The 22,384-nt window shown below is 49.5% G+C and overlaps 1 protein-coding gene across 1 annotated transcript in view; it reads left to right on the forward strand.

The window, feature by feature from the left end:
• Positions 1-22,308, forward strand: part of DOCK5 (dedicator of cytokinesis 5) — a 186,354-nt gene extending 164,046 nt beyond the window's left edge. The window contains exons 41-52 of the mRNA XM_054578985.1: positions 2,965-3,106; positions 5,152-5,233; positions 6,459-6,543; positions 6,984-7,070; positions 8,895-9,071; positions 12,051-12,134; positions 12,722-12,859; positions 14,356-14,522; positions 18,523-18,691; positions 19,353-19,491; positions 20,653-20,756; positions 21,336-22,308. Coding sequence (XP_054434960.1) covers positions 2,965-3,106; positions 5,152-5,233; positions 6,459-6,543; positions 6,984-7,070; positions 8,895-9,071; positions 12,051-12,134; positions 12,722-12,859; positions 14,356-14,522; positions 18,523-18,691; positions 19,353-19,491; positions 20,653-20,756; positions 21,336-21,440 — 1,479 coding nt within the window. The 3' untranslated portion in view covers positions 21,441-22,308. The remainder of the gene's footprint in view (positions 1-2,964; positions 3,107-5,151; positions 5,234-6,458; positions 6,544-6,983; positions 7,071-8,894; positions 9,072-12,050; positions 12,135-12,721; positions 12,860-14,355; positions 14,523-18,522; positions 18,692-19,352; positions 19,492-20,652; positions 20,757-21,335) is intronic.
• The last annotated feature ends 76 nt before the right edge of the window (positions 22,309-22,384 follow it).

A 22,384-nucleotide genomic window follows, 5' to 3' on the forward strand; every position in this document is an offset into this window, starting at 1 on the left:
AAAAACAAAATCCTTGAAGTAATGAAGCTTATATTCTAATTTGGGGAGACAAAAAAAAACAAGATAAGTAAACTATTTAACATCAGGCGGTCTAGAACAATGTCTCATACCACACAGACGCTCAACAGGGATCATGGGGAAAATGAGTCAGGGAAGGTGGCTAGAGAGGCAGGCGATGGGGTTGGAGCTGCAATTTTAAATGGAGTGAGTAGGCAAGATTTCAGTAGGAAAATGGCATGGGAGCAACATCCAGAAGCAACTGAGGGAGTGAGCCAGGAGCTGTCACGAGACGAACAAGGCTGCTAGAAGAACAAGGTCAGAAGCCACGAGGCTGGAGAGGCGTGAACCAGAGGGCAAGGAGAGAGAGGGGTCAGGGAGCCGGGCTCCAGGTTGCAGAAGGCCTTCGAGATCTTCACAAGTCTTTTATAAAAGTTTGCTTTTGGACAAACATAGTGTGAGATAAATTTGGAACATCCAAAAGATAGTCACAATTTGATATATGGATGTGGAACGTAAAGGAGAGTTTAGGCTGGAGACGGAACTTGGTAGGTTATTTACAAGTAGTTAAAACTGGCTGTGGATGAGACAGCCATGGGGAGGGAAGAGAGTAAGGGAGGAGAGGGCTGGGTCAGAGCCTTGCTGTAGGTCCTGGTCTTCACTGTGCTATTAAGTGGGTGCTTAAATCATGGTAAGTCCAGGCCGACCATGCTTGTTATAGGCGACCGTTATGTTGCATGACCTGATGGCTGTGATCCAGGAGACAGCCGTGGCTCATGGGAACAGGAGGTCGAGACGTGCCACTGAAAAATGGAGGTCTGCCTCCGGTGCCGGGTGGCTGTGTGGTTTTGGGCAAATGACATAGCCGCCGAGTCTTGGTGTTCTGACCTGTAAGGCAGAGAAATCCTGCCCACATCACAGGGCTATTTTGAGAGTTAAATAAGCAGCAGAGAGGAGTGCTTCATAAACTTTAGTTTGTAGGCGTTCTCTATTGTCAAAAGTGTACAGGAAAATATAAATTCCTTATGAATGATATAACCTAAATGGCCTTTCGAGTTAAGGACAACTTCCCCAAGTTTAGACTCTTAGTTATAGTGTCTCCCCCATCCCAACCGGGCCCCCTCTTCTCCCTCTGGAAGTGGCCACTCCGCCCCTCCTGCTCCAAGGCCCATCCTCTCAGTCCTTGTTGAGCAGCCCCCTCCCCGGCTCCACCGCCCGGCACCAGCAGCAGAGTCCCGCCCCGGATCCTGCAGCCTCCCTTGCTCCCCCGAGTCTGTCTCGGATCCCTGCACTTGGCGGCGCACCCCACTGTCACGTTCGATTGTCTTCAAGACTTCTTTCGTCCTGTGGCGCCCTCCTTCCAGAACCCCCAGGGATTTCCCTCGCCTTTGGGACCTCTGCCTGCCTTTCAAGGCCTTTCACGTCTGGCTCATCCAAGCTCTGTCTTGGGCCTTATCCCTCCTGTCACTTGCTGTGCCTGCTTGTCCTCTCCCCTGTGCTCCTCTCCTCACCCTACCTGCCCTCTAGGCCCAGACAAGCCCCGTGTCTTCCTTGAAGCCCTGTCCTTCGTGATGAGCCGTATTGTGCTGACCATGTGCTGGTCTGATTTCTTTCTCAGCTGTTGCCCACCTCACACAGTTAGCCTAAATGAGGGAATTTTGTAGTGCAGGAAGTGGTCACATAAATCTTTCATCTATTCCAAAAGCTCTAGGCTATTTTTACTGCCTTCCATGTTTGGCCTCAAAGGTGTATCGCCTTTGCATTGTTTATATTATCTAAAATTATTACATGGACTTATTTGTTGTTGATTTTGTATTTCTCTCCCTCATGCCCAGCATGTTTACTGTTTGCTCAACACATATTTGTTATGTAAATGGGTGAGGGATCTTTAAAAACATTTTAGAGAACAATATACGGCCAAGTTTCAGTTAAAAAAATGCATCGTGAGGAGGTTGGCAGTCAGCACTGAGCCCTCATCTAAGTAAAGAGAGGATGAGCGGAAGCCTGCAGAGCGTGGCTGCGTTTGAACTTGGCGTGGGCAGCAACAATGAGGAGGCAAATTATTCCTATGCCTGAGGCCCAGGAAACTTCTTTTTTAAAATATCCACTTTTATTTATTTTATTAAATAGGAAAAACTACAGTTTCTCATATTGTGTGCAGTTATTTTTTTTCTTTTTTTAAAGATTTTATTTATTTTTAGAGAAAAGAAAGGAGGAAGAGAGGGAGAGAAACATCAGTGTGTGGTTGTCTCTTGAGTGCCCCCTACTGGAGACCTGGCCTGCAACCCAGGCATGTGCCCTGATTAGAAATTGAACCAGCAACTCTTTGGTTCGCAGGCTGGCACTCAATCTGCTAAGCCTCACCAGCCAGGGCTATGTAGTTATTTTCTATGGGACTTGTTGCCATACAAGGTTACTTTCAGGATTGCCTAGCAGCTGCTGTTGCTTGTTCCTGTCCCCTGTTACCGCGTCACTGTGTCGAAAGGCACATTGTCTTGACTGTCTTTGTACTTCCTTGTTCTGACGCTGTGCCGCTCAGCTGCTGGTCCACAGACTGTTCCTGTCAGGATGAGATAAGGTGCTTGCTGAGTATAAACCAGTGCCCTTCCTCCACTGAGAATGTCTTACTGTGAAAAAAAAACCCCACTAAACTAACCAGCATCCTGGCCATGCCGTGGATCTGCATTAGCACCCAAGGTCCTTGTTTTTCATGGCTCGGTGTAGATGGCGCCAGCCGTGGTTATGGGACTACTCTATGAGAAGGCTTCCCTGCGACTTTACTTCCTGAAAAAGCCCAGAGCTTGGTCAGATGTGATGGTTGCTGTGAGACACGTAGTAGGTGTTCAGTAAGAACTTGATGGTAGATTGCACTTCAGCTGGGAGGACAATGGCTTCCTCAGTAAAAGGCTCTCCGATGTCCCCTCGTGGTCCATATTTAATTTTCCCCCTGTTGTCTCTGCCCTGCAGAACAAAATCTTCATCTACCGGGGAAAGGAGTATGAGAGGCGAGAAGACTTCAGCTTGAGGTTGCTGACCCAGTTCCCCAATGCTGAGAAGATGACCAGCACCACCCCCCCGGGAGACGAAATCAAGTGCTCCCCAAAGCAGTGTATCCTTGCCACAGGGACGCCTGGCCCGGAGGCTCCGTCACCGGCTGCAGCGCAGCGCAGCCCAAGGGTTCAATCCCATCGCTGAGCGCAGAGACGACTCACGCTCAGGCCCCTCACTTCACCATTCAGGCTCACGTCCCAGTCTGTATAAAAGCTGTGGGACCCTCATGTCCTTGTCTCGTGATTATGAAGTAATTAAAGGAGAGAGAGGACAAGCAAATCTTGATGGGAAGGACTGCACTTCAGAGCCGCACGGGAAGCCTGCAGAGAACACAGACTTCCTGTTCTGAATTCTGGATAAAGATGTATAGCTCTTTTTTGTAACATTCCACAACTTACTGAAATATCAGTTATATGCATTATCAAAAAAAGAAAGCAAGGAAGAAAAATCTAATAGTAAGGACTCCATCACAAAGTTACTTTTAAAACTTTCTCTTGGGTTTCATGCCACAATAAGATGTCACAAACTGAACAGTATCTAAGAGGTAGGGAAGGTAGTGCCAGCATGGCGTGGTGGCTGAGCAAATGGGCTCTGGGGGCAAAGCGCCTGGGTTTGAGCCCCACCCTGTTGCTCATTATGTCAGTTTGGGCTAATTACTTAACTTCTATGGGCCTCAGTTTCCTCATCTATAAAGTGGAGATAATGATCATTCTTCCTCTTCGAGTTCTTAAAAAGATTGAGTGCATAAATGTACGTCAATACTAGGAACAGTGTTTGATAAGTGATAAAATGTCAGTATGCATTAGCTATTATTATAGACAGATTGGTAAATGTTTCTAGAAAGATGGGTAATAATCATAGATCACTAGACAGACGTATGTTTAAGGGAAGGGTAGTAGAGACCTGTTAACACACAGTGGATGCTTGGAAAAGAAAACATCCACTTTCTTTTCCAAGGGAGCTCTCTGAGGTCTTCCAGGATAAATCCTTGGGTAACAGAGGATCAGAAGACAGCAGAGGTGCCTCCTTGGTGTGGCAATGAAAGAGGTCTTCAAGGGATGGATTTGGAAACAGGAGTCCTGGGGCTTGGCCGTTGGTAATGTCCGCAGAGCCATTTGACCTTGCCCACATTGCTTCAGGTAGCCAGGCCTTGGGTCTCTCATCTGCAAGGTGGGAGGGCAAGTCTGTTTCCTCCAAGTATCTTATGGAACTTCTGTGAGGATCAAAATAAAAAGTAGGTAACTCATGTGAAAATACTTCATAAGCTCACAGTGTACAGGATAGCCCACGGGTTCTCAGGTTTTACGCTATAGAAGCAGCAATGCAGAGAGAGTCTGATTGAGCGGCTGTGAATCCTAGTTTGTGTTCAAATCCGTCTCCAGGGGGCTCGGGCATGAGTGGATGCATGGGTGGACGGCGCCCTTCGCTTAGAGAGACACTGCTAGTTCTAGACCCAAGTGCTTTGAAGTGTAGTTTAAGTGCTGTAGGCATTGAAACTGTGTGTCTGCTCTGGTGAGGACAGAAAAAGGTCACTTCATAGATGGGGTCACTGAGTCAGAGAAGGCGGCCCAGGCTAGGCTGTGTGTGGAGCCTGACTCCGTTTCCCAGCCACATGATCTGGATCTTCTCAGGGCCTCCGATTCTTCGTTGGTAAAAGGAGATCAATAACCTGGTAGTTATTGTGTTTATTGGAGACCACGTTTCAGAACACTGCATACGGTGCCCAGCTGGGGCCCTCTGTACACAAATGGCGTCCAGAGATACGCGAACTTTCTATTTCCCAGACTCCAGAGTCTGGCTCCTTCAGAGGAATGCTTGTCCAAAAGAAACAATGTAAGACAGTTTCCAATCACATTTTTTCTGGACATTTGATTGACACCTATTTTCCTCTAGGAAGGTCACTTGGTGGGTGACCAAAAAAAAATACCTAGGACGATGACTTGAAAAGGCACTTGGGGAATTCAAGAGGGGGCCCCCTTTTCAGTGCGCGCCTGGCGCTTGGTAAACAGGATGGCGGGGGTGGGTGAAGCAGGAGGCACGGGAGGGCTTTCAGCCTGGGACAACCTCACGCCAGCCGCTCTCCTTCCTTAACGGGCCCCTCAGACATGCAGTGTTTCACCGTCAAGCCCGTGATGAACCTGCCGCGCAGCTACAAGGATAAACCAGTTCCGGAGCAGATCTTGAAGTAAGCGTGCTCGCGTGTTTGTTTTTTAAAACCACTGTCTCTCCCACACCCTTTATCTAGAAGCCTGTCAAAACCCGTCTTAGTGCATTGCCGTTTGGAAGCCCTCCTGGTGTCTGAGTCCGTTCAGGCTGGTTCAGGCTGCAGTAATGGGTGCCGCAGACTGGGCGGTTGGTACACAACAGAAGTTGTGTTCTCACGGTGCAGGAGCAGGAACATCCAAGATCAAGGCGCCGGCACAGGCGGTGCCTGGTGAGGGCCTGCTTCCTAGTCCTAGATGGCCGCCCTCGCCGCGTGCCCCCTCTCGGTGGAAGGGGCGAGGGAGCTCTCTGGGACCTGTTATAAGGGCGCTAATCCCTTTCATGGGGGCTCCAGCCTCGTGTCCTGTCACCTCCCAAAGTGCCACCTCCTGACACTGTCACACTGGAGATGAGATTTCGACATAGGAATGGGGGGTGGGGGGGACGCAAACGTTTAGACCATAGTAACCATCCCTTCCATTTTTAGTAGAAGAACGTGGTAACTCAGAGGGACTTGGGGGTTGTGTTTTTTTCAGCAGACGGAGGGAACTCGGGAATGTCGCTTAGGTTTTGGAAGCCCTTAGCTTATTCTGTTCCGAGTTCACTGGTCAGTAGTGGCTACTTCCCCTTGCCCGCTGAGTTCCCCAACGACGTGAGGTCTAATTACTTCTGAGAAGCTAAAATGCTACACTAGGACTGATTGAACTATTCTACAACTACAGATGAGATTACAAACATGGATATAAACCTTTCTAAATTGTAAGCTGTGGAATAGGATTTGTAAATAATAAAATTAAGATGTATGGGAAAGCCCTGGCTGGTGTGGCTCAGTTAGAAAGCTGTTGTCCTGGTGCGCCAAGGTTGCAGGTTTGATCCCTGCTCAGGGCACGTACAGGAATCAACCAATAAATGCATAACCAAGTGGAACAACAAATCAATGTCTCTCCCTTCTCACCCCTCCCTCCTACCCCCTTTCTCTCTCCCTACCAGTATTCCCCCCCTAAAATGAATAAATGAAAAATTTTAAAAAAGATGTACAGTAGAATCAAACTACGCTGACGGCAGCCTTCATGTGGAGACCGCCCGTCTTGAGAGTGCAGTGGATGAGACTCGGTGTGTGGGAGGCATGTCCCGGGTTCCGGGCAGTCAGTCCAAGGAGAGCTTTTTCTAGGAGAGAGGGGACAACATTGTGGCTGTGTCTTTCCCAGCTACTACAGAGCCAACGAAGTGCAGCAGTTCCAATATTCCCGGCCATTCCGGAAAGGAGAAAAGGATCCAGACAATGAATTTGCTGTGAGTCCACCCCTTTGGGCCCCTAGAACGAGGTGGACTTGGCATCCAGTGGCGGCCTCCCCCCTAACCAGCTTGTCCAGCAGAGATCACATAGCTGGGGAAAGAGGCTCTACAGCTTTGTTACCAAGACACCAGGCTGTCACCTGAGTAGGAAGCCAGAGGTCTAGAGCCTGCGCTGTCCCCCTGGGTCTGCCCCCACTGTGACTGTGAGCAGGTCACACCCCTCTGGACCTCAGGTTTCTCCTCTAGAGGGTGAGAGGGCCCAAGGCGAGGGTGCTTTCAGCTTTTGACATCCACGACTCTTAACACTGTGAGAGACAGTCCGGCCCAGACTCGAAGGAGGCCCTGGAGAGTAGAATCTCACTTAAGTGAACCGGGGAGTTTTGCTCTTTAAAAGCCTGGGGACTGACCAGCATTTCCTCTCCCCCTTCTCCCGCCAGACCATGTGGATTGAAAGGACCACGTATACGACCGCGTACACCTTCCCGGGGATCCTCAAGTGGTTTGAAGTCAAGCAGATTTCAACAGTGAGTCATTTGAGACTAGAATTCAGAAAAATCTTTCTGTCCCCAAATATAATATGAGCCTTTGTTAAATGCCCCCGCCAGTTCTCACGCGCTCAGCCAGCCGCCTCTGGCCAGCTTCGTTTTCCAAAAGAGAAATAAAAGGCGCGTTTGTCTGATAGGACGCGTCTGTAAAACTGATGTGACAGCACCAACCCTAAAGGTCACTCGCCATGAAGGCCGCTTTCATGGCCAGAAGCGTGTTGTCTGCTCCGGGACCCTGCAGCGCCCAGATGTTTTTGGAATGCCTCCCTTGAGTTTCCTGTCCATCCATTCCCCTCCCTCAGAACATGTCCCCTCCTTGTATCCCCAGCTTGTCACATCAGCAGGCACCCTGGACTCTTCCATCGTCAGCTCTGCCCAGAGCTGCCTGGTTTTCCTGCTGATTAAGTGTTTTATTTCCAGCCCCTGTACTCTCGCACCCTGTTTCTAGCCCCTCACTCATGACTCGCTGATGCCACTGAAAACCCCTTAACCGGCCTCCCTGCCTCGGCCTTCTGAGGTCCATTCTCCTTGGGGCTCCGAGTGCGACTTCCATCATGAAAACCTCTCTGTGGCTCCCAGTGCCCAGAGTGTCAAGTCCAGACTCCTTAGCCCATGAACACAGGGTCTTTGCGGCTCAGCTCTTCCACCACATCTCCCGTGGAGTCCCCTGGAACGGAGCTGCTCAGCCCAGGCTGTGTCAGTTGTCTGAGAAATAGGGTCACTTTCTCTGCCCAGAATGCTCTCCTGCCGCTGCTCAACCTCACTCCCATTCGGATTCCGTTTGGGCACCGCGTTCTCCCAGAAGTTGTCTCTGAAACTCCCTCGCGGGCTGAGGAGCTCTTCCTCTCTGCCCCCGCCTCCTGCACTGACTCCTAGTGAGTCACCTACCGTGCCCACGTGTCAAAGTCCCATTGAAATCATCAGTTCCTCCCAGCCATGAATTATGTCTTAATAACTGTTGGAACTGTGGTGCATAACACAGTACTTGGCATGAATAAGCATTCAAGAATATGTCTTGAACAAGTCTGAGCTGAAGTTGGACATGTCCCATACCATGAGGGTAAATCATTTTTCTTCAAGGATGCATATGATTTTGGACAGAGATGTTTAGAATCAAGTCTGGAGTAGGAGGCCATTACCCACAATAATGGGTAACATGAGGAAGAAGACACGTTTTCCTTGAAACCTAGTTTTGAAGACATTTCCTACGAGGAGCTCTCTCTGATTCTGTAACACGTCTTATTTTATTTCCATCCAATATCGAGCCTGAAATTCTCACACATCCCCTTATTTCTGACTTCCATTAACCACAGCACCCGTGCTAGGGTGACTTCTGTATGGTCTGAATGTCTGGCTCCCAAAGCCATCCGCCCTTTCCCACCGAAGAAACAGCGAGCCTCTTGCCAGGGACCACTCTGGTGGTCCCAGAGTGTCTTCGATTGGACACCCTGTTCCTCTGATGTTGTTGTTCTCAAAAATGTATGAGGAAGCTTTGCCTAAAAACAATCTTTATTACAGATCTAACTTTTTCTTCTCAAAATTCCTGCAGATTCTTTGCCCCCAAAAATGATCGTGACTATAGTGCCAATGTTTAACCACCCTATACTTTCTAAGAAAATTCCTAAAAGCTTACTTTGCAACTTACCGACCCCATTTCAGATGCGTGTGGTGTCCCTAAGAAACATGACCTTGACCAGTGGGAAGCTCGCTCGTCTGTGGCTCAGTGGGCATTTCACGCCTGCGAGGGCTGCTGGGCTCCCTCCCACCCTTGCGGAAGAGCTCACCCTGTACCCTCTGTCACAGGAGGAGATCAGCCCCCTGGAGAACGCCATCGAAACCATGGAGCTCACCAACGAGAAGATCAGCAACTGCGTGCAGCAGCACACCTGGGACCGGACGCTCTCCGTGCACCCGCTCTCCATGCTGCTCAGCGGCATTGTGGACCCGGCCGTCATGGGCGGTTACTCCAACTACGAAAAGGTGGGCTGGGTCCCTGAACCCCGCAGCACACACAGGCCTGGGGGTCCCCACGCCGCTCTCTGTGGCATCGTGCAGCTGGTGACTTAGCTTCTTACCACTTCTCTGAGCGATGTCTCCTCCCCTTGTGTGTATGAACGGAATGAAGGAAAAGCCTGTCCCCTACCACGCAGCTCCTAGAGACCCTCAGCAACCCAGCCCAGGGTTAGGCTGCTGCCTGGGAGAGTCCCTGACCGGTCTGTCAGACCTGCCGTCCCTGGCTGACTCACCCCCACCTTTCCCTCACCCCCTCGCTCTCCTGGAGGTAGGAAGCCTACAGGTGGGCCCCACGCCTGTGGATTCTCCGGCAGCGAAGCCACACGTAGGAAGGGCAGAGCCACATGTTGTTTAGAATTAGCCTCCGGGAACCACCGTGACGTGATGGTCCAGAGCCATAGGCACAATGCTGGCCCTGGCTCTACAATTAAATCAGTTCAACGAAGTGTCACGTCTGTTGCCCCTGGGAAGTTGTGGGGGAGAGGAGTGACCCCACAGCACAGGCCGTGCGTGGCGCACTTAAGATGGAGATGACACGTTCGGTAAGTGGAAGTCAGTTACGTGTAGAGCGGACCCCTGAGTGACGCAGGTTTGAACTGTGCAGGCCCACTTACCCCTGGACTTTCGTCAGTAAGTGCAGTTGGCCCTCTGTATCCCCAGCTTTCACATCCGTGGATTCAGTCAACTACGGGCGGAAAGCAGTGTTTCACAGTCCCAACCTCAATTCAGCAATACTGTTTCCACTGAATCTGGGTGCGAAGGGCCCACTATGGAGTCAAAAATGTTAGTGGATTTTTGACGGTGGGTGGCAGGAGGGGGTCAGCACCTCTAAATCCCATGTTGTCCGAGCATCAACGGTAGTTAACAGAGGCAGGATTGTCATTGTTAGGTGCATTTTTGTGGCTAAAGAATCTTGGAGTCCTCTTCTCAAAAATGGACATTTTGCGAGGACTCCCCTGTTGAGTAGCCTGGAGACGGAGGGGAAGAAAAGGTGACAGACAGGAGGGCCGGTGGCCGTTAAGCAGGCTGATCCTCCTCCTCTGTTTGTCACCACACCCTGGCCTTAGAGCGGCCACTGCTGTGACCTTACTGTCCCGTTGGCCGCTGCATGTACCTGGGAGACGTAACCTCTCTGAGCTCCAGGCTTCCGACCTGAAAAAAGTGAGGAAGGTGCCTAAATGGCAAGAGCAGCTGGAGGCCACGTGTGTCAGGAGCTTTGCGTGGCACCCGCCACACAGCTGAGGCCCGATGGGTCCCAGCTTTCCGCCTGCCGCCTCCTGGCTACTTGGAGTGACCGCAGGCTCTGAATGTCCTTCGTGGGCGATCTTACAGTGCTGTGTGAACTGAAGGGCATTTTATCATATACCAGAAAATTGTTCTTAACTTTCAAAAATTTAAACTGCTTGTATTTGAAGGTGCACGAAGATTTACATACTGCTCTATACTGAGAGTCCTTCTAAACGTGAACCTGGCTAGCGCGAGCTGCTTGGAGAATGAGCCACCTTGCCTCCCTTGGGGACGCTCGGTCTGCATCTGTTCTGTTGTGTCACCCTTGTAGGGCCGCTGCCCGAACAAAGCACCTGCTGCCGACCAGGCAGCTTAAAACAGTGGGCGATGCGTGCCTCCCAGTTCTGGAGTCCAGTAGTGTGAAGTCGGGGTGGCCGCAGGATCGCTTCCCTGCGAGGACTGAGGAGGGATCTGCACTCTGCCTGCCTCTTAGCTTCGGGTGGCTCGCGGGCAATCTCTCGTGTCCCTTGGCTTGTAGGTGACCATCTGCTCCACGTGTCTCTTCACAGGATGTTGTGGTTTTTTTTGCCCCTGTGTGCGCATGTCTGCCTCCACAATACCCCTTTCTAGAAAGTCACATATAAGGTGTTGGTGGGCTCAGGACTTCCTTGTGTGAATTTGGGGCGGGGTAGGGGTTGAGCGACACAGGTCCACCTGTAACATCTTCCATAAGACAGAGTTCGCACATACTCTTGTTCTCCACACAGAATGGGCCGATCACTCTTATAGCTGTCTATCGTTTCAGGAACTCTTGGCTTTTATGTCCTGGGGTGGCTTTCTGCAGTAGAGCAGAAGAGGCAGGGGCTATGAAGGTTGGTCTCTGAAAGCCCTCTAGAAATGAGGATTAAGGTACAGGGAGAAGCTGTATAACTCCCACTTTGAACTCAGTGGATGTATTTATTACAAAATTCTGTTTTCTTTCCTAATGAAGTCTGTTCTTAAAACGATCTCCTCTATAACACCTATATTTGTAGTTTTGAGTTTTATTTCCCTATTACCAGTCCTTAGCCATGAGAGCTATGAAAATGTTTATTGATGATATTATAAGTGATGTGTTCTTGACATAAATGCACCTGCATTTAATAGTTTAAAAACATTTTTACATCTGTATCTCATGTCCTGAAATAGCCTTCTGGATAGGCAATTCTTAAGAAAGGACAGATATTAATCTTCATTTAATATAGGAAGAAACTGTGATACAGCCTATATCACACGGTAGTGCAGAAAAATCATCAGCCACATCTCCAGCCTGTTAATTTTTTGTTCTTTTCTTTATAACGCCTATATACTTAACTAAGGAACAACTTTTCGATGTTGCCATTTGGTCTTAGTTCTTCGGGAAAGACATTTTAAAGAATGATAACCTGCTCCGCTGCTGATTATTACGTGATTCGTATGTGTGTGTGTGTGTGTGTGTGTGTGTGTGTGGTTGCTGAGAACGTACCTTTGATAGGAACGCCATGATTCTAGAAAGACCACAAAACAACACCCACCTTTTTGAATTGTCACTGTGTATAGGGCCATGCCATCGCGCCATCCTTCCTGGTTTGTCAGGTAGAAGAGAAGGCGTTTCGCCCTCCCAGCTCCCTCCCTCCCATTGGGGCCAGACACCAAGCAAGGCGTGGGCTGCCGTTAATGCTCTGTGTGCTCTGCTCTTAGGCTTTTTTCACAGAGAAGTACTTGCAGGAGCATCCTGAAGACCAGGAGAAGATTGAGCTGCTGAAGAGACTGATCGCGTTACAGGTGTGCCTCCCAGGACCGTGTGGCCGGCCAGCTTCCCGCCGCGCTCCCTGGGCAGCCGCGGGCCCGAGGCTGAGATCCTCTAGGGTTCAGACCTATGAGCCCACTTTTAGGGTTACTTTCCCTTCAAAAAAAAAACAAACCCCATGGAAGCACAACCGGTGTATTTGTTTCTTGGGCAAACTGACAGGAGTAGCATCCACTAGACTGGACTGCAGAGTTTTGAGAGGGCCCTTGGAGAGATGAGAGTGAGTCCCCCAGTCGGTTTCCCAGCCTGCGTTCCAGTTGAGAGACATTGGCCTCCGTTTTCCCCTTCTCACGCCTTCAGGGAGCAGTGAGTCCATCGAAGGCTTAAACCTGCCAGCTGCTCATCCACAGAAATGGCTCAGTGGCTTTTCCTCATCAGGCAGCCCTTCCCCAGTTCAGGGCTCGCCCCTGTCCCTGGGGCGTGTTTCTGCCGCGCTGCACTGACAAGTGACTTTCTCCGCGGACGGGCGCTGCCCAGCCCCGCCCCCACCTTTCCCCAGCCCCCAGGTCTGGACGGCCCGCTTCCTAAACCCCAGTGCCCCGTCTTGTGCCCTTTCTCCCAGATGCCCCTGCTGACGGAGGGGATCCGCATCCACGGGGAGAAGCTGACAGAGCAGCTCAAGCCGCTGCACGACCGCCTGTCCTCTTGCTTCCGGGAGCTCAAGGAGAAAGTGGAGAGGCTCTACGGGGTTATCATGCTGGTAGGTTTGCCTAAGTAGCCTTGGAGCTTTTTAGTTCCTGTTACCTGGTATGGTACGGGCCAGCTTTCCAGATGCCAAGTGAGTCAAAACAGTGTAGGTCTGGCGTGAAAATTGGGGTTGGTGAGAGGAGGCGTGGTCGGCTGGGAAGGCTGCGGCCCTCCCCGTGTAGAGAGGGCTCTCCCCCCTGAGCCGTCCTCGTCGCCCGTGGAAGCTGCGGAAGCCGCCTCGCGGGGCCGCACCCCGGGCTTCTGGTTCGGCGGGTCTGGGGGCGGCCGAGGAGCTGCGTTTCCAGCCCGCTCGCAGGGGGCGCTGCTGGGCCCGGGCCCACATTTCGAGAACGGCTCGGAGAGAAGCCGGGGTGCCCCTGGTCCCAGGCACTGGTTGGTGGTCGCTCTCCTGTCCAGCCCCGTTCTTACGAGGTTTTCCTAATATTTTTATTTTGATGGCTAGGTTTACACTCTTCACACCTAGGAGGGGGAGAAAGAATTATGAAATACATTTTACACTGCATATCGCTGATTTCGTAATTTTGGACCATTCTCGCACTCCTCGCAGCTGTAATTCTCTGCTTTTCCTCCTGAGAAGCTGGGTGGAGGCCTGCCCGTGCTAGCCTTTTCTCTTCAGCAGTTGCTCGTGTGCCGGGCCCCGCTTCATCCATCTGCAGACCTCAGCGTGGGCTCCCCCTGCGCTATTTAACGGCCTTACCCTTGAACCCCCAGTTTTCACATTTTCATTCCTCACACCAAAACTCTGAGTTTCTCACGTGCACTCCTCTCTCCTAGCCCCAAACCTCCACCTCCACAGCCCTTCTCCCCAGAGGCCTTTTTCATCATCTCTTTCTGTCATCTGAATGTTCAATCACAAATTCCTAAAAAATTACCTCCTCACCTACCACCTGTTAAGAGCTTTCTTGTGGGAAAATTTGTCTTCGACACGAGTTCCTGGATGGTGGCGACTGTGACTTTCGCCAAATGAGCAGGGTTTTTATTAGACCCAGGGCAACACGGGCAGGTAAATGTGAAACAGTGGCAGACAGGGTTCAGTGACCCTATAGGATATTCTCGTGGCAGTAGATCAGTGTGGCTCTCCGTCCTGAGTAAGATTCACCAGGCTGAGCGTCAGCTCCGTAGTCTCAGTCTCCACCTTTTCTACTCAGCCAGAGTCCCATTTTTAAATGCCTGAAAGAAGGAAAGCTGGAAAAGCAGGCAGAGAGTCTTGCTCTTTCATTGGTGGGTGAACATACTGGGTATTTCTCTCTCAAGGGGATGGTGAATTTTTCTCTAGTCTTAGAAACAAGGCGGGTTTGACCTAAGTTGTGTATATAAGTGAGAACGTAAGTATTTCAGGATCTAACGGCCGGGGCAGCACAGGCATCAACCAGTCAGGATGGGGTGCCAGCCAGCCCACCTGGGCCCCCGCCGCAGACGGACCAGTCTGCAGGCGCTCCCGGGGCCGAGCCCCCGGCCGGCTCACCGCGAGCATCCTGTGTCCTCCAGCCCTCCGCCCTGACCGAGAGGAAGCAGAGCCGCACGGGGTCCATTGTGCTGCCCTACATCATGTCATCCACGCTGCGGAGGCTGTCCATCACCTCGGTGACGTCCTCTGTGGTCTCCACCTCTTCTAACTCATCTGACACCGCTTCTTCCAGGCCCGGATCAGACGGGTAGGCATTTGATCTTTAATTGCCAGGAGGGGTGGTAACTCCTTTCTAATATCTGTCTTTGGTGCCAAAGTGAGCGTTGGTTGATGTAAATACATTATCCTCATAAGGGAAGTAATTCAGAGTTCATGGGTTATTCGACCTTGGGTCATTCTTATTGTCTCCCTCATGAGGAATGTCGTTATTTAGATAATGATAGTGACAGTTATAAAAAATGGGGGGAAATCACCTCTAATCCTGTCATATCCTATCACCTTCTTAATCACATTCTGAGTTTTTTTCACAATAACTTGTCATCACTGCCTGATTTTTTCATCATTTCAATTTTCAAAAATAATTTTTAAATTTATATTTTATGAATAGTTCACATAATCCCATGATAGGAAATTCCAAATATACAAAAATACATATTTTGAAACACCTCCCATCGGTCCCTGACCGCCCCCCTCCCTTGCCAGCACCGCCCTCCGGAGCCAGGTGGGGGCAGCACTCACACTCTGAGCGCGCTTCCAGCCTGAGCACGCCCAGATGCACGGGAAGAACCGCAGCCCCCAATTGTCATTCTTACCATAGGAATGGCAGCACCTAACACTCTGTTTATCCAGCTTTCTTCAGTTACTAGATCTTTAAAATCATTCCCTTCCCAAACAGAGAGAGCCTTCTCTTTTCTTTGAGCTGCGGGTACCCCACGGTAGGTTGGCCCCATGAAATGGGCCATTAGAACCTGTGGATGGACATCTGGTTGCTGTGACAATGAGGAACCTTAAACATAAGTTAGTTTGTAGATATACAGGCACACCCATATGAGAAAAACTTCCAAAGTGAAATTGTTCCATTCAACCTAGATAGTTGCAATTTTCAAAGCTACGGCTGCACGGACTTCCCTAGAGGTTAGACCAGTTTCCTGTCCTGCCAACAACATGCAGAGCGCACCTGGTCCCCGACACATCGCCACCGGATTGTGTGTTACTGGGTGTTTTAATTTTTGCCAATCTGATGGGTGCAAAAATATTTTCTTGGGATAGGCTTTTTTCATTTTGATTTATCTTATATGATGTTGAGCGTTTTTTCATCTTTTTCTGTGAACTGTGGTCAAATGTTTTGTGTATATTTTCTGTTGGATGTTGGCCATGTTTGTAACCTGAGTTGAATATTTTCCCCAATTTCTCCTTTGTCTTTTTTTAATTTTACTTTTCAATTACAGTTTACATTCAATATTATTTTCTGTTAGTTTCCAGTGCACAGCAGAGTGGTTACAACTTCTTGTCTTTTGACTTTGCTTCTAGTTTTTTTATTTTGTTGTGCTGATTTTTGTAATGCAGTTAAATAAATTAATATTTGATTTTATAACTTCCGGATAGTATATCATAATTAAAGACCTTTCCCACTCTAAGACTATAAAAAAACTAAAACTAATTTTAGGGTTTCACTATTCACAATTAAATCTTGAGTCTTTGGAATTTAGTATCAACTGTGAGGTATGGAGCCAACACTTTTTTCCCTATGTGACTATCTGGTTCTCCCTATAACATTTACTGAGCAACTGTCTTTTTTAGCTGACTTGAATGCTCAACCTGATAAAAATAGCAAATTCCTATATGTTCTTTAGTCTATTTGTGGACTCCCCCACCCCATTTCTTTGATCTACCTGTGTGTTCATGCACTGGTGTTATGCACTTTTAATTACTATGGCTTTAAAAGACTTTTAATATCTAGTAATCCATTTCAAGTTTTGCCTGGCTGGGCTTCCTCGTTGTCACTTTTGGACTGACTTCTGTAGGATCCTGTTCCTCTTTTTATTGGGGTCACGTTGACTTTATGGACTAGCTTTAGGCACATCGGCGGCTTTTTGACGTGGGGCCTTCCTTGCCAAAAACATGGCATGCCTTTCCACACGTTCATATTTAAAACATTTTAAAGGGGTGCATTTATAATATGTTCTGTCTGGTTAAAGATTTTATTTTCAAATAATATTTTACTATTTACAAAGTTAATATATATACACGTAGACATTTTTCAAAGTATTAGAAACTTTTGAAAGAATAAAGGCTTACAACTTCATCGCTCAGAAACAACCACTGTCCCTGGCTGGTGTGGCCCAGGGGATTGAGCACTGGCCTGAGAACTGAAAGTTTGCCGGTTTGGTTCCTGGTCACGGCATGTGCCTGGGTTGTGGACCGGGTCCCCAGTTGGCAGCGTGCAAGAGGCAACTGATGAATGGTTCTCTTGCACAGCGATGTTTCTCTCCCTCCCTTTTTCTCTCCCTCCTCCTCTCTAAAACTAAACTTTAAAAAATATTTTAATAAAAAAGAAATAACCACTGTTAAGTTATATAATACAAGAAAAGCACATAAATACGTTATATTAGGGGAAAAGCATTGCAGATACCATTTTGTGACCTGCTTAATTAAATATATATGACGAATATTTAACTTCATTACGTATTTTAGTGTTGACTACAAATCAAGCCAGTTGACTCACCATTTGCTCATAGATTTACAATTCCATATTATAATAATTATGTCACAAAGCTAACCTGTCCAAATGGCTCCCTACCTGGAAATCAAATGATTAGTATTCCAAAATTAATTTATCCGTTCTTTTTCATTGACATAGATATCTCTACATCGTTATAATTATAGCAAAGATATAATTTGGTAAATTGCTTTTCCTCTTTGTCTATTATCAGCATTTTCCATGTTGCTATGTAATTTTATCATCAGTTTTTAATATCACCTTCCATGGTTATGTACCATTACATGGTACAAATATGCTGTAACTAATCCTTCTCCTACCCTAGAATATTTACTCCGTGTAATAATTTATAAACAGATAATCATAAAAGTTTATAAATTGAATGTAAAGCGTTTAGCTTGTATTAATATAAAATGCATTTTTATTATTAGGCATTGTAGCAAACATGTGTACAAGTGCATGTAGGAGTTTGATCATCTAGGGTACATTCTCAGATCACGTCTTGGCCTTTTGGTGAAGGTCAAGCAAAGGATGCATTTCCAAAGCATACCTGACCTCGTCAGGGATGAGATTTTTTCCTACGCTTCTTGATATAGCAAACAGATACCAATATGCAATGCCATGTACAATATAGAGTGATTATATAATTTTCATCATATATCCACCATTATTAAGTATTTATTCTACATTTAATCTTTTGAATTCCTAAATATTAAATAATACCTGATTCATTTGTTTTTTCTCTTCCATGGTTTTTCCCCATGCCATAAAGAGGTACTACCTCCTTGGCAGAAAGGATAGAAGTTCTGTTCATTAACCCCCTTCTTAACTAACTCTGTCCCATGCAAAACAGCCAAGCTGTGAAGCAGCTGTTGAAAATCAGAGGCACCGGAATGGCTGATACAGCAGGGCAGGAAGCAGAGGGCAGGGGCGGGGGTCCTCTCGATGCCGTGGCCCCGGCAAGCAGCGTATTGCTCTTGCTCAGACTTCCCTAGGGGGTAAGAAGTCATTGATAATGTTTCCTCCATTTATTTAGGATGTTTCTTCAAAGCACCTCAGGCTGATTCAGGCAGATGGCCCTGATTCCCATCCCCAGAGTTGTGCCTGTATAGTATTCATTAAAAGGTCACGGTGATGATAGGCGCTCCATCCACACAGGGTCAGTCCTCTGCTGGCAGGAAGTAAGGTGCATCCAGCCTAAGGCCCAGGACCAGAATTACCGGCACTTTGTGACACCCAGTCCATCTTGTTAAGGCAGCCAGGAGGGATTACTTCGCAGGCCGACTAACTGCCTGCTTAGAGCCCCAGCAAAGTAGGGGCTCCAAGCCTTCACTTTTAAAACATTTAACCTTTGGTATTTCAGGAAAATTATTGGAGTTGTCATTATAAGAAAAAAATGGCACAGACACTGAGAGGGAAGTCATGGGCCAAGGTTGGGTCAAGGAGTCCTCCCCCCGGGCTCTTTGGAGTTCATGTTGGTTGTCAGGTGGTCAGCGCCTGGTGACTGGTCCATGTCTTTGGCTGATAGGTCGATCCTGGAGCCCCTTCTGGAGCGCAGGGCCTCGGCGGGTGCCAGAGTCGAAGATCTGCCCCTCAAGGAGGACAGCGAGAACCGGATCGGCAAGTTCAAGAGAAAAGAGCGGAGCCTGAGCAAGTCCCAGGTCATTGCAGAGAAAGCGCCAGAACCTGAGCCGATGGTAAAGAAAAAAGAAAAGAAAAGAAATGCCCCAGAGGTTTTGCAGGGCATTCCCTGTAGCCAGGCCCACCACTGCTCCCTTCATGGCTGTGCATTACCTCGCCACGGCTCTCCCAGCACCAGCAGCCTGGGCGAGTGTCAGCCTCAGGCTGCGCCAAGAAACGCGGGTGCAGAGAACCCAAGCCTCTAAATCCGTAATGGCGCAAGAACTCGCGCCCACCCCATCAACACGTGTTGGGCACTTGGAGTTGTGGTTCTCGCTACTATGTTCCATGAGTCAGTCCAAACGCTGTCACTTCTCTTCCATTAATGAAAAAATAAACGGTACTTGTTCTTCCATAAGCCACATCGAGTTTTAAGTGTGGCAAGACCAGCTTTCCCTGAGAGTCAGGTTGGCTCCTTTCCGACCTAAAAGACACAGTCCATCTGTGGTCAAAGTCAAGTCCACAGCTGGCCAGAAGACAGTCTGTGGTTCAGGGAGGGCCTGTTAGTGTCTTTGCCAGGGTGCCCACCACAAGAAGATGTGGTGAGCTTCACAGCGGCTCCTGGGGTTATGCCCTCCAACAAGCCTCCGCTCAGCAGGCCAGGGTGTTCAAGTGTTGATGGATCCAGCCGTCCTCACCACGAGAACGTTTTCTTGTCTCCCCCACCCCCCATACCAGAGCCCGGCCAGAAAAGCACAAAGGCCAAAAAGTCTTCAGCTGTTGGACAGTCGGCTAACACCGTTTCATGGTTCTTCCACTCCTCCATCAACGCCCCTGAGCCCGCCTCCACTGACTCCTAAAGCTACCAGGACGCTAAGTAAGTTTTCCTGTACTCAGATCCTTTATATTCATTTCACTGGGGAATGGAGTATGTTTATGAACCTGGGTGGTTTTTTACCCAAACGGCCACATGGTATATGAGACAACTGTAGAGCTGGTTTAGGTCAGTTGTAGTGGGTATAACACAGTGAGACTAAGTCCTCGCCAAACGAAGGAGCCCTCCGGTTGCTGGAACTCGTTAAACTTTTCTTTATACTGTTCCAAAGGGTCTCACTGCCCCTTGTCCAGCTATGAAAGTACAATGAGGGAGATCCAGGCAAGAACCGAGAGGAAGCCAGTGCCTTAGGAACTGCTGAGCAGATAGCCCTGTGCATTGTATGGGGAAGGGTCCCAAATGAGGACAAGAAATAGACCTGTTCCATGAGCTGCCTCCAGCCAGGCTTGGGGAACCAGCAGGGCACGCCACCTGAGGAGAGTCCCAAGGAGCCCTCGGTACAGAGGACTCCTGGAGGGGCGGTCGTGTGCCCAACAGGAGACAGTAGTCAACCCAGAGTTAGGAGATGGTCCGGCAGGGTTTCCCAGAGGAAGTGGGCGTTGCACCCTCGCAGGGGTGCCCAACCTTTTGGCGTCTCTGGGCCACACTGAAAGAAGAATAGTCTCAGGCTACACATAAAATATATTGCAACACGTAATCACAAAAAAATCTCATAATGTCTTAAGTAACTTTCCGATTCTGTGTTGGGCCACGTTCACAGCCATCCTGGGCTGCATGCAGCCTGTGGGCCCCATGTTGGACACCCCTGGATAAAACAAAGAGTTCAGTTAAATTTAACCAGTGTTTATAGACCACCTATTATGTGACCGACATTTTCTTAAGCATTTGGGCAAGGTCAGAGAACAGATGACACCCAAAGTCCTAGAAAAGGTCCTCGTCTTCGGCTTAAGAGTAAAAACTCTGAACAAAAAGTGGAATTTTTACTCAAGAACTTGGGAAGCCTTCCAGTGAGCAAAGGGCACGCCGTGTGTCAGGAGGGGTCAGAGGTCATGTTTATTCTGTCCACAGAAACCAAGGGCTAGGAGCTTAGCATTAGCAATTTGATTGGCTGGGTTGATTCCAGTGTTACCCTGACAACCAGAAGTTCCATGAGATTCCATGATGAATTCTTTCTGCCTTCATCTCCTTTTATATCATTTCTAGGCTCCCCATCTTTGCAGACGGATGGGCTGACGACAGCCACTGTGCCACCTCCCCCGCCCCCCAAAAGCAAGCCCTACGAGAGCCGGGAGAGGAACTCCGAGGAGGTAGGGGAAGGGCGCGGGCGTGGGCTCTGGGCCAGAGGCCATTGTGGGGAAGGGCGGCCTGGGATTCTGCGGACGTTCCGTCAGCAGGTTTTCCCAGAGCTGCTGTCACTGTGGTCATTTTTTGGTTCAGTTCCGAACCCATAATAGGGCGGCGTTCAGCGGGAAGGAACCCTATGCGGGTAAGGCCTTTTCATCGGGTGGAAGGCAGCAGAGCTTGTCTCTGTACCTCACCTGGGTGCAGGCTGGGGAAATAACAAGTGGGTTCTGGTTCCCTTTTGGAGAGTTTACCTGTAAGTGGCAGCCATTCTGGCATGGCCTCTGACAGGTTTCCTTCGTTCGTTCAGCAGATGCTGACTGAGCGCCTGCTTTCTGTGTGCCACGTAGCCAAGTGCTGGGGATGTAGCAGTCCTGGCGAATGTCAGGTTAACTCCAGGCAAACAAGGCAGGATAGATCTGTCTTACTTCCCTCTCTACCTGCCAAGGCTGTGGGGATCAGCTCAGATTCCCTAGAAGCTAACGCAGAGTGTTGTTGGGAGGGCAGAAAGGGTCACTGCAGCTCTCCTCTGTCTGCTCTCTCAGGTCGCCCCCCCACTGCCTGTGCGAAGAGAGGCCAAAGTCCCGCCCCCGCCCCCTCCCAAAGCTCGGAAATCTGGCCTCCACCCTTCGGAGCCTGGGTCCCAGTGAGGATCTCGCCCGTCGGAACCTCAGCGTGCCGTGCCGGACCTGGCTTCCAGGGGGCAGGCTCCTCCCCGCCAGCGCCCCTGCGGACCACCTTGCCTGCCCTGGGAGGAGGTCCCCGCCTTCTGAAGGATCAATGCCTGAGGCCCGCACCGTCTTTAATCCACCGGGATTCCAGAACAGAGCCCGCCGCCTCCTGTGCGTTTCTCAAAGAGAGCGCCCCGGCCTTTGCTTGGTGTCAGGCTACGGCGCAGGGCTACATGGTGACCTGAGAAGCCAGGGCAGTTTGTCTGGGCGGTGGCTGTGGGGCAGCCACAGCGGCCCCGTCCTCGGACGGATTTCTTGCTTTGCTCCTGAAAAGCCGTGCTTGAGGCTCGCCTTTCTCACGTGGACCTCTGTGATCTCAACTAACATTGGGAGAGACCGATATCAAGTCCTTTGGTAACTGAAGTTATCGTAACTTTCTAATGCCTACTGGGTCTTCTTTGAGAAAAAGAACACCTTTTCCATGAAGACTGGCTGCTTTCCAGTACGCGTGGCTGTCGTGATTGATAGACCGCGGACCCCGGAGAGCCCCGAGCTCCTGTTCCCCCGCCACCGGCACCCGCTTGTGTAAGGGGGACGCTGGCTGGGCCCCTCCCGGGGCCCCTCGCACCCCCCACCAGCGGCCCTCCCTGCGCGGCACTTGCTCCTTCCTCCTGTGGACTCCTTAGAAACCCTTTCTTTCGTAAACACAGCGCCTTGTCCCGATACCTCTTCTGAACTCAAATCACTGGATAGAAAGGACTTAGAAGACCGGGTTCAACAGTTTCCAGTTTCCCTTCCAGCCCCCACGTGGACGGCTCAGCAGTCCCAGCTGCAGCCTGGTTTCACCCTGGAGAATACAGTGCAATACTGCCTTTCAATGATTTATTCCTCTTGACTGTGCATTTAATTTGCTTACATGTTTA

This window comes from Pteronotus mesoamericanus, unplaced genomic scaffold, assembly GCF_021234165.1.
Source record: "Pteronotus mesoamericanus isolate MK-2021 breed Mesoamerican mustached bat unplaced genomic scaffold, CSHL_Meso_final contig_502, whole genome shotgun sequence".
In the NCBI taxonomy this organism is placed as follows: domain Eukaryota; kingdom Metazoa; phylum Chordata; class Mammalia; order Chiroptera; family Mormoopidae; genus Pteronotus; species Pteronotus mesoamericanus.